Here is a 22,190-nt window from a genome sequence, read left to right as displayed (position 1 = left end):
GGCTCCCTCCACCATGAATTGGTCCAAATTGGGGTTTTTAGAGGCTCCCTCCACCATGAATTGGTCCAAACTGGGCTGTTTAGAGGCTCCCTCCACCCTGCTTTCCCACAACTCTGCTGGTTAGAGGCTCCCTCCACCATGAATTGGTCCAAACTGGGCTGTTTAGAGGCTCCCTCCACCATGAATTGGTCCAAACTGGGTTTTTTAGAGGCTCCCTCCACCATGAATTGGTCCAAACTGGGGTTTTTAGAGGCTCCCTCCACCATGAATTGGTCCAAACTGGGGTTTTTAGAGGCTCCCTCCACCATGAATTTGCCCAAACTCTGCTGGTTAGAGGCTCAATCCACCCTGATTTTCAAAACAAATGTTGGTGCCAACCTCAACTTACTACAAGGGCCAAATTCACTGCTGGTGACAAGCTCTCCTCACTGCAAGTGCCAAATACACATGTTTCAAGGTGTTTTCCTACTGTCAGAGATGTGGTATTGAGTGTGTAAAGTGTGTAGTTGTTAGGCTGTGATGTTGGGGTAATAGAGGGTCTTTGGTGTGTTAGATGCCCCCAGACATGCTTCCCCTGCTGTCCCAGTGTCATTCCAGAGGTGTTGGCATCATTTCCTGTGGTGTCATAGTGGACTTGGTGACCCTCCAGACACGGATTTGGGTTTCCCCCTTAACGAGTATATGTTCCCCATAGACTATAATGGGGTTCGAAACCCGTTCGAACACACGAACAGTGAGCGGCTGTTCGATTCGAATTTCGAACCTCGAACATTTTAGTGTTTGCTCATCTCTAGTGAAAAATATTAGACTTGTTATGTGATATTGGATAATTTTTCTTCTGTAAATAAAATATCTGTAAATTAAGTAACCTTAAGTATTAGCAGATAATTTGAAGGTGATCGAGTCAGTGATTTCAGTTAAAGGAATGACCATTAAGTGTGAGTGGGCAAAATATTTTATTTAAAGAAAAATTCCTGAGGTTTTTTTTTTTTTTTTTCATTCATTATGCATTCCATCCAGTTAATTCTTTCTTTTTATCTAAATCCTTCTCTTCTGCAAACTCATGTGACTCTGTCCTTATAAAACAGGGGTCTCAAACTCGCGGCCCGCGGGCCGCATGCGGCCCCCCGAACAAGCCTAGGGACGCCGGATCCAAGTTGAATCCGGACGTTTCACCATTTTGCCCACAGGCAGTTCTATATACTGCCGGAAAGCTGACAGTGCGCTGAGTTCAGCACACTGTCGGCTTTCCCGATGTGGGCCCAGTGTGAAGAGCTTACGGTCCGGTACCGTAGCTCTTCTATGGTCAGAAGAGCGTCTCTGACACTCAGTCGGAGCCGGGAGGAACGCCCCCTCCCTCCCTGATAATGCTTGTCTATGGACGAGTACTGCGAGCAGAGGGAGGGGGCGTTCCTCCCGGCTCTCACAGCACAGCGCGATTGGCTGTGCTGTGAAGAAAGACGTCTCTGACTGAGTGTCAGAGACGCTCTACTGACCATAGAAGAGCTACGGTACCAGACCGTAAGCTCTTCCCACTGGGCCCACATCGGGAAAGCCGACAGTGTGCTGAACTCAGCGCACTGTCAGCTTTCCGGCAGTATATAGAACTGCCTGTGGGCAAAATGGTGGAAGGTCCTCTTTAAACATTGAGGTGGAATGAAGGGGCTCATGACACTGGGGGCAGACGAAGGGAGGGGGGAGAACGGCATGACACTGGGGCAGAAATGGAGGGACATGAATCTGGGGGAAGAGATGGGGGTGACATGAATCTGGGGGCAGAGATGGAGGGACATGAATCTGGGGGCAGAGATGGGGGGACATGAATCTGAGGGCAGATGAAGGGTGTATATGTAACTGGGGGAAAGATGGAGGGGGGACATATAGTTTACGGGTGACTGTAGGAGGATTATACAGTGTGGGGGCACATGAAAAATGAATGGGCGGAGTCAACATAAAAGTGGGTGGAGCTAAATTTGCCGTGGTGCGGCCCGCCGACTGGCTGGGATCTTGCTCTGCGGCCCACATGCTGAGTTGAGTTTGAGACCCCTGTTATAAAATGTGCAATGGTAAAGAGCCAGTTTCTGACTTGCTCTATGACGGACTGTACCACACAGGCTGTCCATAGTGGTATACAGAAACGTCTGCCACTAACTTTACAACAGTAGATCGTTCCTGTTACACAAGGATGTGTCAGCTCGGTCCTCCTAACAATCTACTTGAAACCTCTTAAATTATTTAGGGGTATATAGGGAGAAGAATAGCAGCAGAGTAAAGAGAAGATACAAAAATGAAGTTTGATCAGGAGCTAAGCAGAAGCTGTATTCTAGGGATATGAGTAAAGTACACATGAAAGAAGCTTGAAGATGACTGACAATGAGGTCATCACAGCACATTTTAGTTTAAGTGTATTAAAGCATGATCAAAGGAGATTTCTTAGGACCTCAGAAGAAGAGTGGTTTATGTTTATCAGGCTGAAAAAGGTCATAAAACCATCTCTAAAGAGTCTTGACTCCGCAAATCCATAGTCAGACTAGGTACAAATATATAGGAAACGCTAGACCATTATTATCATCCCCAGAACTGTTAGAACAACAAAGATAACACCACGAATACTCAATAATGGTCATCTGTGAGGTTACGTATTCCACGAGGACAAGCAAACCAAGGAATCTGCAACTAAATGCCTTTTTCACATTACTTAACATTAATGTTCATGACACCACTAAACAACAATAGTGTGCATTGTAGGATTGCTGTCCATTTGCATTTTGCCAAGATGACATGGACAAAGCAGAAGGCTATTGAATAGGGTTGAGCGATCGGGATCGGAAAAGATGGGATTCCGATTGGCGATCGAGTAAATTTCATGATCGCGATCGGAATTCCGACCTGATCTTTTCCAGCGGGATCGAGATCGGAGGTTCTCTCAAAATCCGCTCAACCCTAAAAGTGACTTTTCCCATAGAGAAGCATTGACTAGAGTTGAGGATCGGGATCAGAAAAGTTCAGATTCCAGTCAGCAATCGAGCAAATTTCATGATCGAGAAAAGCTGGAAAATGATCGGAAATCGGATTTTAAAATCGATCTTGAAATCTCAAGATCGGCTTAACCCTACTATCGAACATATTAGACCAAAAGAAAGCTTTCTGGTGTAAATGTGAAGCGTTCGGTTTTAAAAAAAAAAGAAAACACTTCATTCCAGTATAAAAAGCTATCTATGAAACACATTGATGGTAGCATCATAATTTAGGGCTGTATTGCTGCATTTCGGCCAAGACGAAAATGCCAAATCTGTAGGTGAGTTGAATCGCATGAGAACATCGGTTATGCAGCTAGACAACAATCCTAAGCACACAAGTTCTTCTACCTAAGAATGGTTAATGAAGAATAAAGTCCAGACCAAATAACGAGAAAAAAGGGTCACATACTTTTGCCACTCAAAGATATGAGATGTAAGATCATTTTCTTATATGAATAAATGATAAAGTCTAATATTTTTGCTTGATTTGGATCTCTATCTACTTTTAGGACATGTAAAATCTGATGTATGTTTAGGTCAAATTTATTAAGTTCCTGAGCCAGGCGTGACAAGCTTATGGATTCTTTCCTCCTTATATGTTCGGGAAACACACAGAAATCACAGAAGCCCTGGGTAAAACTCAACAAAGATCCTGATCTCCACTAAGAGCTTTACCAAATATACTTTGCCTTTAACCCCTTCCCGCTCTGCACTGTACTATTACGTCGAGCTGAGCATATATTTAACACACAGAAATTGTACCTGCCATATTACATACTACTCACAGCTTTGTTACACAGCCAAGGGCCGGGACCAGCTGCAGTAGTCGTAAGATACAATAGTGCGGCCCAGCTGCAGTAGTCGTAAGATACAATAGCGATCACGGCATCCAGGGAGTCCGGGGGCAAGATCGTCCCCCTAGGTCATTCCACGAGGTCATCCTTCGGACTACCCTGCTTACTCAATTGGTTAACAATTCTGGGTAGCTAAATTTCCAAAGACATGTGTATAGAGGAGACTTGATAAAATATACTTCAGACTTCAATTTAGGCACCAAGATGGAGCGCTAACTGCACTATGATTTATCACACTAAACTTGAAGGGGAGCTATTTAGACACTGTATGCAGTGAGTTACTCCCAGTGGTAACCATAGGCAGCCACTACGAAGCAGTTCAGTGCAATTTACTTACTTGACCACTGACTCCATAGCAGTCATCTGAACAGTCTCTATGATAGGTACACTACTGGTACTAGCAACCTATGCAATATTTGGAAAGGTGTTCTTGCATCCTCTTACGCACTCTTCCTGTGCAACTAAACTTCAATATTCTTTAGTGTCCAAAATCACCCTGTTACAAAGCAATCTGTGGCCACATTAAAATAAAAATCGTCAATTATCGGATACACTCATCGCTCGAGCACAGTTCTTCAGTGAAGCTAGTGGCGTACACCTTGGCTTCAGTGCACATGTCTTGAATGTTTGGCATATACAGCTTCACTGAAGACCAGTGCATGCACCAGATCAGACTAATTTCTAAGTAAAGTGATTTCAGACACTAAATCCCAAGTCTATAAGGGCATCTCAGTGTGATTTACCGAAATACTGAGACTTCACTGAATCATTACACAGTATAAGAACATCATTCTGTGCATTACTCCTTTTACTGTGACATCACTGTCTGCATTATCCCAGTCCTGTGACAAGGAATAACGCACACAATGAAATTACAGTACTGAGATAATGACCACAGTGTTGTCACAGTATTTGGATAATGCACACAGTGATATTACGGTGCATGGCAATAACCATAGGGATAATGCACACAATGATGTGACAGTACAAGGAATAATGCACACAGTGATATTACAATACCATCACTATGTACATAGTGATGTTTACAGTGCGCAGTGATGTCACAGCACAGCAACAATGACTACTATGACTGCATAGCACATGGATAATGCACGCACAGAACGATCACTGTGTACACTGTGAAATCACATCATATGAAAATAATAATTCTAATGATGCCACATGCAGGTTTATGATATCCTCATAAAGTAATGGAAGTGCATTCAGTTTTCTACACCCCTTTGTATCATCCATAGTTATCACTAATTCCACCCAGGGTCTCAGTAGAAATGTCCCTCTTATTTGTTGGTTCCCATAGCAGCTGCTATGTCTGCAACCCTTGTAGTTATGCTTATGATTATGAATACTGTCTATAAGCATATGCATACTATACACACATACAAATTATTACACAGAAACAGATGTATATGCATTACAAACACATTACTTACACACAGGACACACATAAACTTACTTTGTTTCCTATGAGCAAAATCCCAGAACCGTTCAAGGAGGATGCGCCATGACTACCCTGTCCCACCCTAGAGGAGAACGGCAGAAAATGGGAGGGCACATACAGGACAGAGCACCCCTCCTGTTGCTCTGCATTCAGCTAGTAATGTCTGCTCACATTCTCCCCCTCCCTTCTTCTCACAACTATACAACAGGCTACATTACAGAATAAGAAAGCTCTGTTGTAATGACAGATACACTGCTGTGTATTGTATGCAGCAATGCTTAAGCTACAGCATACAACACACTGTACACATTAGCTCCCTAGAAGAGAGATATCCCCCAGATGCTAACAGCACAACTTGGAAGGATCAAGCATAGGATTTTCACTCATCGTACACAGGTAGTGCTGTAACCGCTCCAATCATAATTGACTACTTTTGCGCTTTAATTTACGGTGTTCAGGATACATGTGAAAGATACAATGGACAATAATGCCCATTACTTTTCCTTTAATATTATAATATTAATATTGACATCTCTTGTGATCGGACAGGTGAACATCCCAATATTAGGTACAATCAAACATTACACACAAATATATCCCCGAGATAAGTAAAATAAAATAAAAAAAACTTCAAAAAAGTATAAATATGCCTTGGGTTAAACAGCCCTTCTGTAAGTGTAGCTTTCAGAATTAACTCCCATATGCTGCTTACACATAAGACATGTTGTCAAAGTCAATTTATCTCTGTCACTTCTTGGTTGGAAGGATTGAGTAAGAGAAACTTACAAAGATAACCACCTGGATAGCCAGCAGCAGTAATGATGTAACCCAGATCTGCAGGGCTTGATACTAAACATGCACCATCACAATGTTGTTCTAATAATTATATGCTAAGACAAACAACAAAAGTTACCGGAACATTAAGAATATTGCTTTGTTGTAAAACAACTACAAAGAAATCACAAGCAGAAAGACAACATTACTTAGAACAATACACTGCTGGCACTGGTGTGAGAAGGTCTTTAATAATGGAGCTGTTGCCGCCAAACAGGTCTGTCTTTTGTCTTGCATCTTATCTACATGTGCGAAAACATTGTCAAGATGGTGAAATGGAGGCTGATTGAGATCTACTTTATGACTGTGCAGAGTCCATAGTGTATCATCTGTAAAAATGCATAGCCAATAACTGTATTGCAAAAATGACGGAAGTCCATGGCAAACTGTGTGTAGTATTTGTGTTTGGTACACTGCCTTTACATGTGAATATAACCCAAGAAAATGTGAGAGATTAGAGGTAGACTTAACTTTGTATGGCCTCATTGGTCAACAACAGATACAAATGGATGAACATCCACTTACAGAGATCAATGTACAAAAAAGTTTTGACTGACACAAAAGTATGGCATAGTGCTGCGGGGCTCCGGTCATCTCCAGCTGGCCGTGGGCCCCATACCACTGCGGACCCAGTCGCGGTCTGAGACTTTTATGATTACCGGTAAATATAACTGAGAAAATCTATTGCCCTCCATAATGAACTCTAACCAGCATTTGATTGTGCTAATGTTCACGATGTAGCTATAAAAAGCATCTTCTGTAAATTACAAACTCCTTTTAACTGAATAGGTGGATGGGAAATGAGGCGACATCCACAGCTCTCTTATAGGCTATGAGAATACAGCTGCATTAAAGGGGTATTCGCATCTCAGGAATCATGTTCAAAATTACAGTTTAATCTAAATAAAATGTTTTACCTAATACATTGTTTTATCTATCTTACTCCATTGTCTAGCTACAGTTATATATGCCTCTTCAGTGTCTACAGCTAGCTGGCTAATTTCAGATCACTTCCCTTTAAACGGGTTGTCCAGTCACAAGGATCCTATCTATACTGCTAGTTTATGTGGATTTAAGACTTTTCCTAAATGCATTGCTTTATCAAAACGGCTTTGTTTGGTTGCTATCTTAATTTATTCACTTCATTGTTTACACTCGTTTCTATGGCCCTTGGGATTATCTGCTCATTTGTCAAGTGATGTAGCTTCCTGCTCTCAGGTGGGAGGGAGGGGGGCTGGGAGCAGCTCTGAGCTGTTTGTGTCTGATAAGTAGCCCCCCTCCTGCTCTCAGGGGGGAGGGAGGGGGGCTGGGAGCAGCTCTGAGCTGTTTGTGTCTGATAAGTAGCGGAGCTTCTCAGATAGGGGAGGTGAGAGCTCCGGGATTTCTGAGCTCTTATCAGTCGGTTTAATTGAATTTGGCTGAGATAGGGAGTCCGTTACCTCTGTATGTAATGCAGCTCTGCTACATCAGCTTCACACTGTGGTAATTCATTTACAACCAATCCCGTGCAAGTGAAACCCTGCCCACCTATGTGCCGAGAAAAGCAGGAAGTGAAGAGAGCACAACAGCCTGCAGGTTAGTGAACAAGCGTCATGGGAATACCCCTTTAACTTTAGTCAACTAATGGCTCAGTCCCTGCTCCTGTCCGTGTATATTCTCATTTATCCCGCTACCCGCATACTGCTTTCAGTGGCTGATCCTTCATAAGGGATAGGACAGATTCTTGATCAATGTCTCTGTTACCTCTAGATGTAAATCCACAGATAACTGAGATTTAGAAACAAGCACAGAGCTGGCTGCTAGACTGAGCTGAAAACCAGAAAGTGGAGGGGAGAGGAGACAGAAAAACATCTTGAACACACAGGGGATATTTCAGCGTGAGGCGACAGCAATCAGTGCAAAAACCAACTGTATCACACGTGAGAACTTTTGAGCCAAAGTGAAGAAAATCGCGTCTTACAGATGCCTATGGGATAAATAAGGCCTGATGGGCTAGAAAGTAGAGTTTGAAAACTGCTTGAATGATGACGGCCAGAGAATTGTGGTCCATGACTGCTACTCAGGCGTAAGGTTATAAGGGATATTTCCCAGGGTTCAGTGCTGGGTCTGTTATTTTTAACTTATTTATTAACGATTGGGTTAATAGTACTGTCTCTATTTTCACAAATTACACCAAGCTATGTAATACAATGCAGTCAATACAAAGCACTGCTATGTCCTTTTCTAGAATATGCAGTTCGGTTCTGGGCTCCAGTTAATAGAATGGATGCCCTGGAATGACATAAGGTATAAAGGTGTCACCTAACTGATAAGGAGCATGGAGGACCTCAGTTATGAGGAAAGATAAGAAGAACTAAACCTATTTAGTCTTGACAAGAAACAGCTCAGGGGGAATTCTTTAACCTGTATAAATATATAAATGGCCCTTATACAAAATATGGTGAATAGCCTCAGTATTGGAATTATGGAAATTACATGTGACATCAATACATATTAATGATAACTGAGAAAAAAGTAAAGAAAATATTTAAAACATCTCAATTTATTTAGTATTAAGTATGAGCGCCATGTGCAGAAATACATGCACTGGATTGTTTAGTTTACCCCATGTTTGCATCAGTTGTTATACATATTAGTTACTATAAAAGGGAGCCGTGCATAGAGGGATATCATTTCCCTTTATTCCTCCTTTTATTGGTATCTTTCCTCTTTGATTTGCCGACATTGTATAAAGCCTATTGTTATACATGGTGTATATTGTATAAATCCATGACCAGTAAAAATATTTATTTACCGGTATAATATATTGCTGTACATAGGCGCATTTGCTCAATTTTAAATGTTTGTATATGGTTTTTCTTTTGATGTACAGTGTCAATATAATGACCTTCTATGTTTTTGCTAAATTTGGTTTAAGCGTCTCAATAGTTGTGCAAATTTTTTCTTTTCATACTTTTTCATGTAGAAATGATGGCACATATGAGATGACACTCAAGAAATTGCTGTTTCTTCACTCTTACGGAACTATACTGAATTGTTAACACTACTAGGCTATAGATAAGAGACTACCATTGCGCAGAATGAGGAAATAAATCAATTAACCCTTTCCTGCAGATGGCATTTTTTTGATTTTCGTTTTTGACTCCCCTCCTTCTAAACTCCATAACTTTTTTATTTCTCCACTCCCAGAGCCATATGAGGTCTTAATCTTTGCGGGACAATTTTTTCTTCATGATGCCACCATTAATTATTCTATATAATATACTGGGAAGCAGGAAAAAAAATTCAGAATGGGGTGGATTTGAAGAAAAAATGCATTTCTGCGACTTTCTTACGGGCTTTGGTTTTACGGCGTTCACTGTGCATCCAAAATGACATGTTCCCTGTATTCTGTGTTTTGGTACGGTTCCAGGGATACCAAATTTATATGGTTTTATTTACATTTTGATCCCTTAAAAAAATCCAAAACTGTGTTTAAAAAAAATTTTTTCTAAAAGTCGACAGCCGGGGGGGCGGAGCTTGGCCGCGCAACGTAATGGCCGCTTGATCCCGGAGCTCCGACACGAGCCCACATAGCAGACCGGCACAGGGAGCCCACACAGCCTTCACTGCTCCGCGCACAGCATCGCAGCCTATCGGAACACACCCGGCACCCGACATGGCCAGGAGGAAGTCAGGGAAGCCCGGTATCACACCGATATCAGACTTCATAGTCCAGCCACCACGCGCCTCTGGCGTGCAAGATGGCGCCTCCTCCTCGCACTCAAGGAGAGGGAGAGACGTACCAGCCACTACACAGCCGCAGCCTCAGACCCCACAACGGCTGCCCATACCTCCGATGTCTGATTCACAGAGGAAGCACAAAAGGGAGTTAGCCCTCTCACCGCTGTCATCTCCATCTGCAAAGGAACCTGTGAGTAAGAAGAGCCAGCAGGCTCCAGCAAGTAGAGATAACTCCAGCAGCAGCACGTGTAACTCAGACAGCAGCTCTGCTATCACTGTGTATGAGCAGGAGCCCTGTTTAACCCCTGATGTCCCAGCTTCAGAACGCTCTATACAAGTTATGCTAACCACTTTACAAGCTAATATCTGTGCTAACTTTAACTCTGCAATAGCTAATCTGCAATCCACTATTGGTGACCTAGGTGACCGCACGTCTCATCTGGAAAACAAAATGTCTGAAGTCGCACAATCACATAATGAGCTAGTGTCTGCATTTAATGAGGCCGATGTGGAAATACAACGCCTGAGAGATAAGGTGACGGACCTGGAAGACGGGTCACGCCGTAACAACATAAAGATTAGAGGCGTATCAGAAGATGTGGCACCTAATGATATCTCCAACTATCTGACAGCCATGTTTAAATCCCTATCGCCTACCTCATCTGACCTAGATCTTACTATTGATAGAGCGCACCGCATACCAAAAGCTAGAAATGCGCCCGAAAACGCCCCTAGAGACATTCTCGCTAAAATTCACTTCTATTGCACAAAAGAAACTTTACTATTGGAAGCCAGAAAGAAAGGCTCATTACCTAATCCATATTCTAATATCAAGCTGTTTCCTGACCTATCCGCAGCAACGCTACAAGCTCGCAGGGCATTTAGCCAAGTCACGGCAACTCTACGCGCTAACAACATCAAATACAAATGGGGCTTCCCAACCAAATTAATTATCACCAAAGATGGCTCCACCTTCATAATTAACAACCCAGAGAAAGGCTTACTGCTTCTTGACAACTGGCGAATTCCTACAAACTCATCTCCTCCGACTCTCTCTCCACAACATCATTCGTTCTCTCCGGCCTTAATTACCGAGGATTGGAAAATCGTTGGAAAATGCGGCAATCATTCCTAATTACGCAAAACTCCCTATGCTGGTTCTTTAACCTACAGATCAGGCCCTCACAGGCTTTATGCTGGATGGGCTCTACTTTTCGGAGCCGCACCTCCGTTTATTCATCGCAATGCTAAGTACTCTACTGGCATCATTTATTTTTTTCCTGGTTTATTCCTGTTATATATGTTCTGCTTATATTTTTGTTTTCTGTTCCTGTAGCACCTTCTTATACACCCTGATGGACAGCCTCATGCCTCCGACCGACCCGAACCCAAATTCTGCTGTACACTATCCTGCTTCATGTAATATAGTGAGTACAAAACTTATTCACACATATAGACACCCAATAGTTTATATATCAGCACAACCACTCTACAAAAATGGATTTAACGATTTCTTCCATAAATGCTAAAGGACTTAACTTGCCTTATAAACGACACTTACTATGGAAAGAAGCCCTAACTCTTAAGTGCGACGTATTGTTCACACAAGAGACGCACTTCTCGATTACTAAAACCCCTAAAATATCTCACCCTAAATTCCCACATGTCTACTTGTCCTCAGCTGATACAAAAAAAGAAAGGAGTATTGATAGCCATTGCCAACTCAGTGGTATTCACACTTGAACAGATCATTACTGACACACAGGGACGCTTCCTATTTATAATCTGCCAACTTAATAATATTCAGTACACTTTAGCCAACATTTATGCCCCAAATACGAAACAAAACGAATTTTTAGCAAAAATTTTTGCGAAACTGCGGAAAAAAGCAAAAGGCATAGTAATAATAGGTGGTGATCTAAACGATATTATGTTTCCAGACCTTGATTCTACATCTACCTCTAGGCACATGTCATCTATTCGTAATTTGTCACTCAAGGAGGGATATGTCGATGTCTGGAGGTGTACACATGGAACTGAAAGAGATTATACATTTTTCTCTTCCCCTCATCAAACATACTCTAGGATCGACATGTTCCTTCTAAATCACTTTAATCTCAACCTGATTAAATCCACGAACATTGGCTCAATAACATGGTCAGACCATGCTCCTATCTCTATAACACTACACCAACAGTCTTACCCACCGAACATATATCTTTGGAGACTAGATGACTCTCTACTCCACCACTCTGACTATCAAACCACTCTAGCAGAGCGTATCTCTGAATATTTTCGGCTTAACTCTGTTAGTCAAACAGATAATTCTATAGTTTGGAACGCACACAAGGCGTTTCTTCGCGGTATACTTATACAACTTGCATCAATCAGAAAAAAACTGAGACACAAAGAATCGCAACAATTATTAAAAAATATATCTGAACTGGAGATTGTACATAAGCGTAATCCTACTGACCTAGTTACCTCCAAGTTAAGAGATTTAAGAAACCAACTACAACAATTACTCACAGATTCTTATAATAAATTACTGACCAGATAGAAGTTAAATTACTATGCACATAGTAATCGACCCAGTAAATTCCTAGCTAGTCAGGCGAAAAAAAGATCTGTAAACCAACGAATCTCCTATTTGATAAACCAGAACAAAGAAAAAATTATAAACCCCCAACTAATAGTAAACCATTTCAAACAATATTACGAAAACCTTTACAACTTAAAAAATGATAAAAGTATTTATCAACCATCTGCTGAAGACATTTCTGCATTCTTAGACGAGCTAAATCTACCCCAAATCTCTAACTCTCAACTCGAAGCTCTCTCCATGCCTATTACACCACAAGAAACACTTCAGGCAATTACAACATTAAAAAATGGTAAAGCTCCTGGTCCGGACGGATTTACGAATGGTTACTACAAAAAATTTGCAGACCTTCTAGCACCCCACTTGGCATCGATGTTTAATGAAGCAATAAATAAAAAAGAATTTCCAGAAGAGATGCTATCAGCTACACTTATCACTCTCCCAAAACCGAGCAAAGACCCGATTACCCCAGCGAACTTTCGCCCCATATCGCTCTTAAACACCGATGTAAAGATTTTTGCAAAAATCCTAGCTAAAAGATTAGTATCAATAATGCCAACTATTATTCATCCAGACCAGGTAGGCTTTATTGCTGGCAGACAAACAACAGATGGTACACGCAGGTTCATAGACCTAATTCAACATGCAGAACTGACCCAAACGCCTTCTCTGCTTCTGGCCTTAGATGCAGAGAAGGCGTTTGATAGAGTGCATTGGAATTTCCTGAAACAAGTACTGATAAAATTTGGATTTACCGGAAACATCCAAGACGCTATTCTTGCACTTTATTCCAACCCCTCGGGCAGAGTATACAACTCGGGCTATATTTCAGATAAATTTACTATCACAAATGGCACCCGTCAGGGATGTCCATTATCTCCTATCATCTTTGCTATGATTATGAAACCACTAGCAGAGTATATAAGACAAAATCAAAACATCTCGGGTCTTAAAGTGGGAAGACCACCCACAAGATTGGCCTGTATGCCGATGACATCATTCTAGCCATTACCGACCCTGTTAAATCCCTCCCTATAATCCAACAAACGCTTAAACTTTTCGGCAACGTGTCCTATTACAAGGTCAATGAAAACAAATCGCACATTCTTAACCTGGGTGTCTCTAACTCTTGCAGAACCAAGCTTTTAACCATGTCTGCCTTTCAATGGAACGAAAAAAAGATTAAATACTTAGGTATTAACCTGACATCCCCTAGTTCCATCCTCTATAAAGAAAACTTTCCACATTTATTAGACACGGTCAAGAAAAAACTGGATTGTTATCACAAACTTCCTCTATCCTGGATAGGCAGAATCTCCATCTTTAAAATGTTAGTTCTTCCTATAATTTTGTATCAGCTCAGAACACTTCCAATACACATTCCTATTTCCTTCTTTAACAATATCCAAAAAGCACTAAATAATTTTATCTGGAGCTATAAGAAACCCAGAATTAATATCAACACTATGACTATGTCCTGGAAGGTCGGAGGCATGGGGCTGCCTGACATACGTAAGTACCAGATAGCATCCTTACTAGACCAAGCTAAGTCTTGGTGGCGTCAACCACAGAACAGATGGTCACAGATAGAAGACTTCTATGTACACGGACATTCCATCCGACTTCTAACACCAAAGAACGAAGTGGATAACATAACTCTTGCTAAATCCTCCTCCCCTAGCTTATATAGTGTTAAAGCTACATGTAATGCGTGGGTAACTTACTCTAAAATGACTCCAAAGATGGATACAATATCAGTGACCTCTCTGCCAATCCGTTATCTTTACACCATTGTCCCTGATCTTGACCTCACCACATGGGAAGATAAAGGAATCCGAAATATCGCTGACATACTGGATGGTGGTTCCTTGGTTCCTTTTGCATTCCTAACCTCGAAGTTTCAGATACCAACTAGAGACTTCTTCAAATACCTACAAATCCGTCACGCCCTAGCGGCTCACCAGTTCACCACCTACACCTTCCCTAGAACTGCCTATCTATTTTTCATGAACTCTAAGAAATCTTCTGGGGGGATCTCACTCTTTTATGGAAATCTCACCACACCCAGTGATGATGCAAAACCTAAATATATTATGTGTTGGGAAACCGACTTGGAACAAGTGTTTGATCTCTCATTATGGCACAAAGCCTTCATGTGGACGAATCGCATATCTAAGGGCATGCACCATATTGAACTGTCTCGTAAGATTCTATTACGTTGGCACATCACACCAGCTAAGCTGGCCAAAATGGATCTAAACTATCCTGATCTATGCTGGAGAGGATGCGGTAATAAAGGTACTTATTTCCACGCCTGGTGGTCCTGCCCTATAGTTCACACTTTTTGGCTTACTGTTTTTTCTGCTCTCAACAACTCACTTAACCTTCGCCTAACTCCTACCCCAAGCCTAGCACTATGCTTCCTCAACACTGAACTCCTACAGAAACCCACTGCTACAGTCGTCTCCCATATTATACTGGCATCTAGAAGCATTATTGCATCTTCCTGGAAAAGCTCAAAACCCATGCACATCTCCGAAGTCAGAGAAAGAGTTAATGGTGCAAAAGATTTGGAATTAAAATTTGCCTCACAAAAGAAACGTTGGTTACTAGAAAAAGAGAAATGGCAACTCTGGAATCTGGCTACTTTCCTCTAATATAGTAACTTTTTGGGTACATTCAAAGCCTTCCTTCCATAGAGTATACATAGGAATATAGACGAACATATTTGCCTGATATCCCGCTTTTCTTTCCTCCTTTCCACCGAATGTACTACCTTTAAAATTTGGTTAGGACAATCGGAAATATGAGTCAATATTGTCCTCTCTTCTTTTTTCACTCACTACCCTACCATACTGTGGTGCTACCACTGTTACACCTTACCCTTGTTATACGGTTTTATATTTCTAAACTGTTGCTATAAATTTCTTGTTTGTATTCTTAAAAAATATTTTCAATAAAAATTAATTGGAAAAAAAATAAAAAATAAAAAAATAAAAGTCGACAGCCGTACCTTTATTATACGTCCGTGTACGGGGATGCATAGGGCGTCTTTTTTTTGCGGGGTCGGGTGTACTTTTTAGTTCTAGCATTTTCGGGAAATGCTATTGCTTTGATCACTTTTTATTCAAATTTTTATCATAATCAAAACAGTGAAAAAACGGAGGTTTGGCACTTTTGACTATTTTTCCCGCTACGGCGTATACCGACAGGAAAAATATTTTTATAGATTTGTAGAGCGGGCGATTTTGGACACGGGGATACCTAACATGTATGTGTTTCACAGTTTTTAACTACTTTTATATGTGTTCTAGGGAAAGGGGGGTGATTTGAATTTTTAATACTTTTTATATTTTTTTTATATATTTTTTTTTTTTTTACTTTTTTTTAAAATTTTTTTGCATTTATTAGACCCCCTAGGGGTGTTGAACCCCAGGGGGTCTGATCACTAATGCAATGCATTACAATGCTAATGCATTGCAAAAAAAATCATCATTTCTTTTGCAGGCTGCATAGACCAGCCTGCAAAAGAAAGAGCTTGCAGACAAGCCTGGGAGCCTTGTAAAGGCTCCCGGCTGTCATGCCAACATGACGTCGGCCCTGGAGCATGCTCCAGGAGCCGGCGATCACTGGCAAAATGGCGGCACCGATTAGGGCATTAGGGCCGGTTGTCTACTTCTTAAAGCAGTAGACACCGGCGGCTATGGCGGCCGCCCGGCTCCCGGGCGGTCGCCATAGTTACACACCAGACATGTGCCGTACTATTACAGCGCATGTCGGGAAGGGGTTAATTAGCTGGTAGGAGAATCCTACTCCTTCGGGTTTCATGTCTGAGGCTGCAGACAGAGACAAATATAATGTAAATAAGCAGTCAGATTGAAATCAAGGAGAAGGAGAACAACTTAATAAGCGGAAAAGGAACAGATCTCCTTAAAGGGGATCTATCAGTAAAATTATGCCGTATGAGCGCCAAATATACCTGAATAGCCTTTAAAAATTCAGGCACCGCTAATCTTATTTTAAACACCCCGAACCCCCCCCCCCCCCCCCCCGGTTTTAAAATAATACCCTAAAAACGAATATGCAACTTCAACGTCATCTTCAATGTCCTCCGGCGCAGGCTCGTAACTTCTAGCACAGCAGAGCAGACTGTGCAGGTGCACAAGTCACAGGAAAATGGCCGCTTGCGCAGTATTGTTAGCGGCCATTTTCCTGTGACCTGTGCGCCTGCGCAGTCTGCTCTGCTAGGTTACGAGCCTGCGGCGGAAAAAGACATTGAACATGACATGGCGAACGAAGAAGGAGGCGGCGCTTGGAGACACTTCTCTGGCAGCGGTGGGGACGCCCTTATTGCTGTTTGAGCGCTGGGGCCCGCCCCCATCTCTGCGAGAGAACTCATTTACATACTTGTAAAAAACGGTATTTCTGAGGAACGGTGCGGCGGAGACCACGTCTAAAGGTAAGAGATGAATAGCCTTTCTAAAGGCTATTCCGACGTCTTATCCACAAAAAAAAAAAGTTTTAATGGTAGAATCCCTTTAAATATAACAAGTAGATGTACATGTAGCAAGCTGAAAATGAAACCAAATAAGAGAAAGAAGAAAAAAGAACATACCAAAACAGAGTCCAATTTCTTCTTTACTTTCATCATTCGCATAGAGGATTTTGCAGCAATAACTGCATCTTGAAATGTAAGAATATCTGAATAATTCTGTCCATTTACATCACTGGTTACCTGCACCGATTCAGCTTCAAGTTGGGCAACTAGAAACAAAAACAAAAAACAGATAAGCAAAAGTTAAAATATACAGAAGATTTAAAAAGAAAAAAAAAAAAAAACCTCACACAGCTGCAAGCCATATGTACATATACAATCTTTTAGCAGATCAGTTTAATAGATGCATATGGATGGGCATCCATTTATATAGCGATTTTAAAAGACACAAAGGCATAGTATGCCACAGACAGAAACAGATTTTTTTTTTTTTATATTGATCTCTATGTAAACCACAGGCGTAGCTAGCAGGGAAGGACAGAGGTTGGCAGCCCACCCCACTTCAGGCCTGCGGTTTATAAGACTTCAGAGACAGGCGGCAGTCATGGCATTGCACTGTAGATGTCCTATGCGTGAACCCTGCGCATAGAGCTTAGGGCATGAAGAGGAGTAGGCCGCTCCATTCACCAAAGGATCGCAGGTAAGTGAGTATAACTTTTTTTTTTTAGCGCAGTTGTGGGTGTTTTAATATTATAAGGGGGGATTTATGAGGGAGAATTGAAAGGGAGGATTCATTAGGGGGCATTAAGACGATGGGGGGGGAGCGGATCATCTATATTAGGGGGCATTGTGAACTTAAGTGGGTCATTAATATAGGGACTATTAGGGGACATTATGAATACAAGGGGAGAGGTTATTTATATAAGGGGTCATTAGGGGGTATCATTTATATGAGGAGTCATCAGGGGTGAAGTATTTATGTCAAGTGGAATCAGGGGCTTGATATAAAGGGTAATTCATTTAATTAAGGTGGTACTTGAGCTTTATTAAGACTAAGACCCCACGTAGTGAACTGCAGCAAAAAAGCGCTGCAGGAAAAACTGTGGCGTTAACGAATCACTGTTTTTCCCACAGTGCTTTTCATAGAAAGCCCGCAGAGGTTTCCTCTTCAGACTATTTGCTTCTATTATACCTATAGGAAAGCCGCCAGCATTTCTGTAGGTATAACTGACATGCTGCAAATTTCTAAAACCACAACAGGTCCACTATGAGTTTTTTTTCTGCAGTGTGTTGATGGGATTCGCTAGAATCCTATCCACTTTGCAGGAACTGTAAAACGTTGATTTTTTTCCATAGCATTCACACCATGGCCAAAGCATCCTGCTGTCACTACCTTGTTCCTCCAGGCTGTGCCTAGATCACAACTTGGAGGACAAAAGGCAATGTGGTATTTCACACTCTTTAGGGTGGTGACTGGTTCTCTGTAGAACCTAAAACAGCCTGGTTGGTAAGAGTTTAATCATCTGTGTTTTAAGCAGGTTTCAATGTAGAACAGTTCCTTAAATAAAATTATATGCTGTAATGTTTGCTTATTACATTACACAGATATTATGTTACAAGTCTATACAACTGTTTTGAACTAAAACAGATGAAGTTAAAAACTTAATATCAAAGTTTGTCTATTTGGTGAAAAAAAAGAAGGCCAAGTTAGCAGATGCAAAATAGTATCAGTAATAATGCTCACCTTTGTAGTCATAAATATATACAATAATTGGTTGGCTTGGTCCAAAGGCACAAAATGCTACCATGTGTTCATGAGGATGAAAGGCCACATCTCGAAGTGGGGCTGTATATGATAGATCTGTATATTTTGCTACCTGATCTCCTAGAATAAAAGAAGCAACCACATTATGAACTTCATAAACAGAATAAGAATGTTAACAGATAAAAGTAAAGTCATACATTTCATATATGCTTAGATATTTGCTCTAGATCTAACCCCTTCCCGCTGCAGGCAATTTTTGGTTTTCGACTCCCCATATACTAAACTCCATAACATTTTTTATTTCTCATTCACAGAGCCATATGAGGGCTGCATTTTTGTGGAACAAATTGTTCTTTATAATGGTACCATTTAATATACTGTACAATATACTGGGAAGCTGAAAAAAAAATTCTGAATGGGGAGAAATTGGAGAAAAAGTAAATTTGAGTGACTTTGTTAACAGGCTTTGTTTGCACAGCATTCACTATGCAGTCACGAAGACATGTCACCTGTACTCGATGTTACGGTACCATTCCAGAGATACCAAATTTAACTTACTGTATATACTCGAATATAAGCCGCGTTTTTAAGCACAGTTTTTGTGCTAAAAAAGTCCCCCTTGGCTGATACTCGAGTCAGGGAGAGATGACTTGGGGTGGCCCTGGACACAGCGCTGCTGCTGGTGAGTGGTGAAGCAGTGCTGTCTCCAGGGCCGCCCCAAGTCATCTCTCCCCAACTCCAGCGGTCGCCTCCACGAATCATGCAGGCAGTGCGCGGCAAGCATACGGACCCCAGTATAGTCTATGGGGTCCGTGTGCTTTAACTGAACAGCGCTTGTAGTTGCGACTGCATTCCGTCCGGGAGGTCCTCATGTGGACTCCACCGGACGGAATACATAAGCTAATGTGAACCAGGGGTAAGGCTGATCACCAACCTGATGCCAGGCTTTGTCCCGCCGCTCACATTCAGCTTGCGCAGAAAGACTCCTCCTCTGTTCACCGCCATCTCCACAATGAACATGGCGGACACGGCGCAACCTAGAAAACTAGGACCATTAGAAAACCACGCCCTCACATGCTGATAGAATCCCATTCAACAGTGGGAAGAGCTTTTGGTTGCTTAGGATACCTATTTCTGGCCGAATCTGGCTTTTTTTGCAAGACCAGAAGCACTTTTTAGTTATACCATTTTTGAGGAATATCTATTGCTTTGATCACTTTTAATTAAAATTTTTATCAGTGGCGAAACAGCAGAAAATTGGTGTTTTGACACTTTGGAATTTTCTTTCCCCGCTATGGCGTTCACTGTACTGGAAAAATATTTTTATAAGTTTGTAGACTGGTTGTTTTCGGACACAGGGATATCTCATGTGTTTCACACTCATTTTTTACTCTAGTGAAAGGAGGGTGGTTTGAACTTTTAGATTGTTATTGTTATTTTGGGGGAGGTTAACTTTTTTTTTTCTTTTATACTCCATTTACTAGACTCTCTAGGGTTAGATTACTAAGGCAATGCATTGCAAAGCTAATGCACTGAAATGTTATGCAAAATACTGGCACTTCTAATACAGGCTGCATAGAAGTATATGACAGACAAGCAATGAATTGCTGGCCCTGCATCTAGTTGTAGGCGTCGGTGGTTCTCCTCAAAATGGGGAAATGGTGCCTCGGTGAGCATCAACTGAGGTCCTGGAGGCATAATACAATAGAAATCTATATTTATCTATACATGACCAAGCAATGTTTTTCTAGTGCTCTGTAACCCAATCTCTGTGTTTTACGCCTAATGGAGTCTTGTCTTTCTGTTTCCCTTATGCTAAGTTCACATTAGTGATTGGGTTTCCGTTCAGAATCCATATAGACTTAAAAAGCAGTTAACCCGCAGACACCATAGATTATAATGGGGTCCTTACAAGAAAAGCAAATAAGTCCAGCTCACCATATATACTTGTATATAGATTGCATCCAGGGTGCACGGAAACCTTTTGGATAACAAGGTAAAAACGCAGGTATAATGTAGATAACATCCAGCATCGACTGCAATGCAATATATCCAGACGTATGTGGTACATTAAAATTTAACTTTCATTCCATTCAACGATAAAATAGTCACATTCCGACTTCAAAGAATAAGCTCACCAAAAAAGGCTACGCGTTCCGGGACCATGTCCCTTCCTCATGTAGCCTTTTTTGGTGATCTGATTCTTTGAAGTCGGAATGTGACTATTTTATTGGTGAATGAAATAAAAGTTAAAATTTTAACGTACCACATACGTCTGGATATATTGCATTGCAGTCGGAGCTGAATTTTATCTACATTATAATGGGGTCCGCCTGAATTGTGCCCAGTTTCTGCCAAATATAACAGAGAGAAGAGTCCTGCTTGCAGGACTCTTCTCTCTGCCAATTTAAAGCAGAATGGAGGACAGAATGGAGTCTCATGAGGAGACTCAAACGCTAGTGTCAACAGCAATATCACTCAAATTAGTCATCCACTGTTATTGTCAATTCATGCTATAAATGATAAGTTGTCAGTTCAGACAAGTTGGTGCACCAGCATTCTATACAGCTACATGTTGGTTGACTGTGCACCTATTTGTCAGGATTCTTGACATCCTCCTCTGTCCTCTTTCATAGAAAACTTGTTTGCTTTCACAGGATCCCTTTTTGGTGAATGTTTTTATTCGAATCACATTATTCTTGATATACTCTTAAAGTTGCACGAGAAAACTCCACAAGGTAAACAGTTTGTGAAATACTAGCCCGAGCTATTCTAGTACTGATGACCAGGCATCATTTAAAGTCACTTAATCCTCCCATTCTAAGGGTCCATTCACACGGAGGAAAATGGTGAGGAAATTGGTGCTGAATATTCAGCACTGAAAAAAAGCCTCTCTTTGACTTCAATGGATGCTGCTAGCTTTTTTTTTTTTTTTCCATTAGCGGAATTTTGCTAGCAGAAAAAGGAACCCATTGAAGTCAATGGGAGGCTTTTTTTTCAGCGCTGAAATTCCACACCAAATTCCTCACCGTTTTCCTCCATGTGAATGGACCCTAATATGGGTCACACTAAAAGTGATCCACAGAAAACTTCATCACATGTGTAATCTCCATACAGAGAAGAGGCAAGTGTCTAATGAAGTGGTCATTCAGTGTAAATGAAGTGTACCAGTCCATGGTTTGGAATAATTTTTACTGGCTTAAAACCAATGCATGGATTTCTATAATGTCTTACCAGTTTCAGCATTCCACACATACGCAACTCCATCTTCGCTGCATGCTATGACAAATGTTCCACATGGTGTAAAGGCACTGTGAAGTTTTTCCCTGTAATTTGTTGCTCCAATAAATTTTTTTACAGCCAGTCTACAAAAAGAATTAAAAAGCAAGACAAATATGCAGGTGAATTTTTACTAAGGAGTATTGATACAAAAAGGTA

The 22,190-nt window shown here is 41.3% G+C and overlaps 1 protein-coding gene across 1 annotated transcript in view; it reads right to left on the bottom strand.

Annotated features, from left to right (window-relative positions):
* The window catches only part of AHI1 (Abelson helper integration site 1), a 148,862-nt gene that overhangs the window by 91,589 nt on the left and 35,083 nt on the right, over window positions 1-22,190 (bottom strand). Inside the window, exons 16-18 of the mRNA XM_075267926.1 lie at window positions 21,987-22,117; window positions 18,732-18,872; window positions 17,108-17,256 (exon numbers count right to left, since the gene is read on the bottom strand). Of these exons, the coding sequence (XP_075124027.1) occupies window positions 17,108-17,256; window positions 18,732-18,872; window positions 21,987-22,117 (421 nt within the window). The remainder of the gene's footprint in view (window positions 1-17,107; window positions 17,257-18,731; window positions 18,873-21,986; window positions 22,118-22,190) is intronic.

The sequence above is a fragment of the Leptodactylus fuscus genome, chromosome 3 (genome assembly GCF_031893055.1).
Source record: "Leptodactylus fuscus isolate aLepFus1 chromosome 3, aLepFus1.hap2, whole genome shotgun sequence".
In the NCBI taxonomy this organism is placed as follows: Eukaryota; Metazoa; Chordata; class Amphibia; order Anura; family Leptodactylidae; genus Leptodactylus; species Leptodactylus fuscus.
Note: the sequence above shows the minus strand (reverse complement) of the source record. Positions and strands in the feature narration are given on the sequence as shown.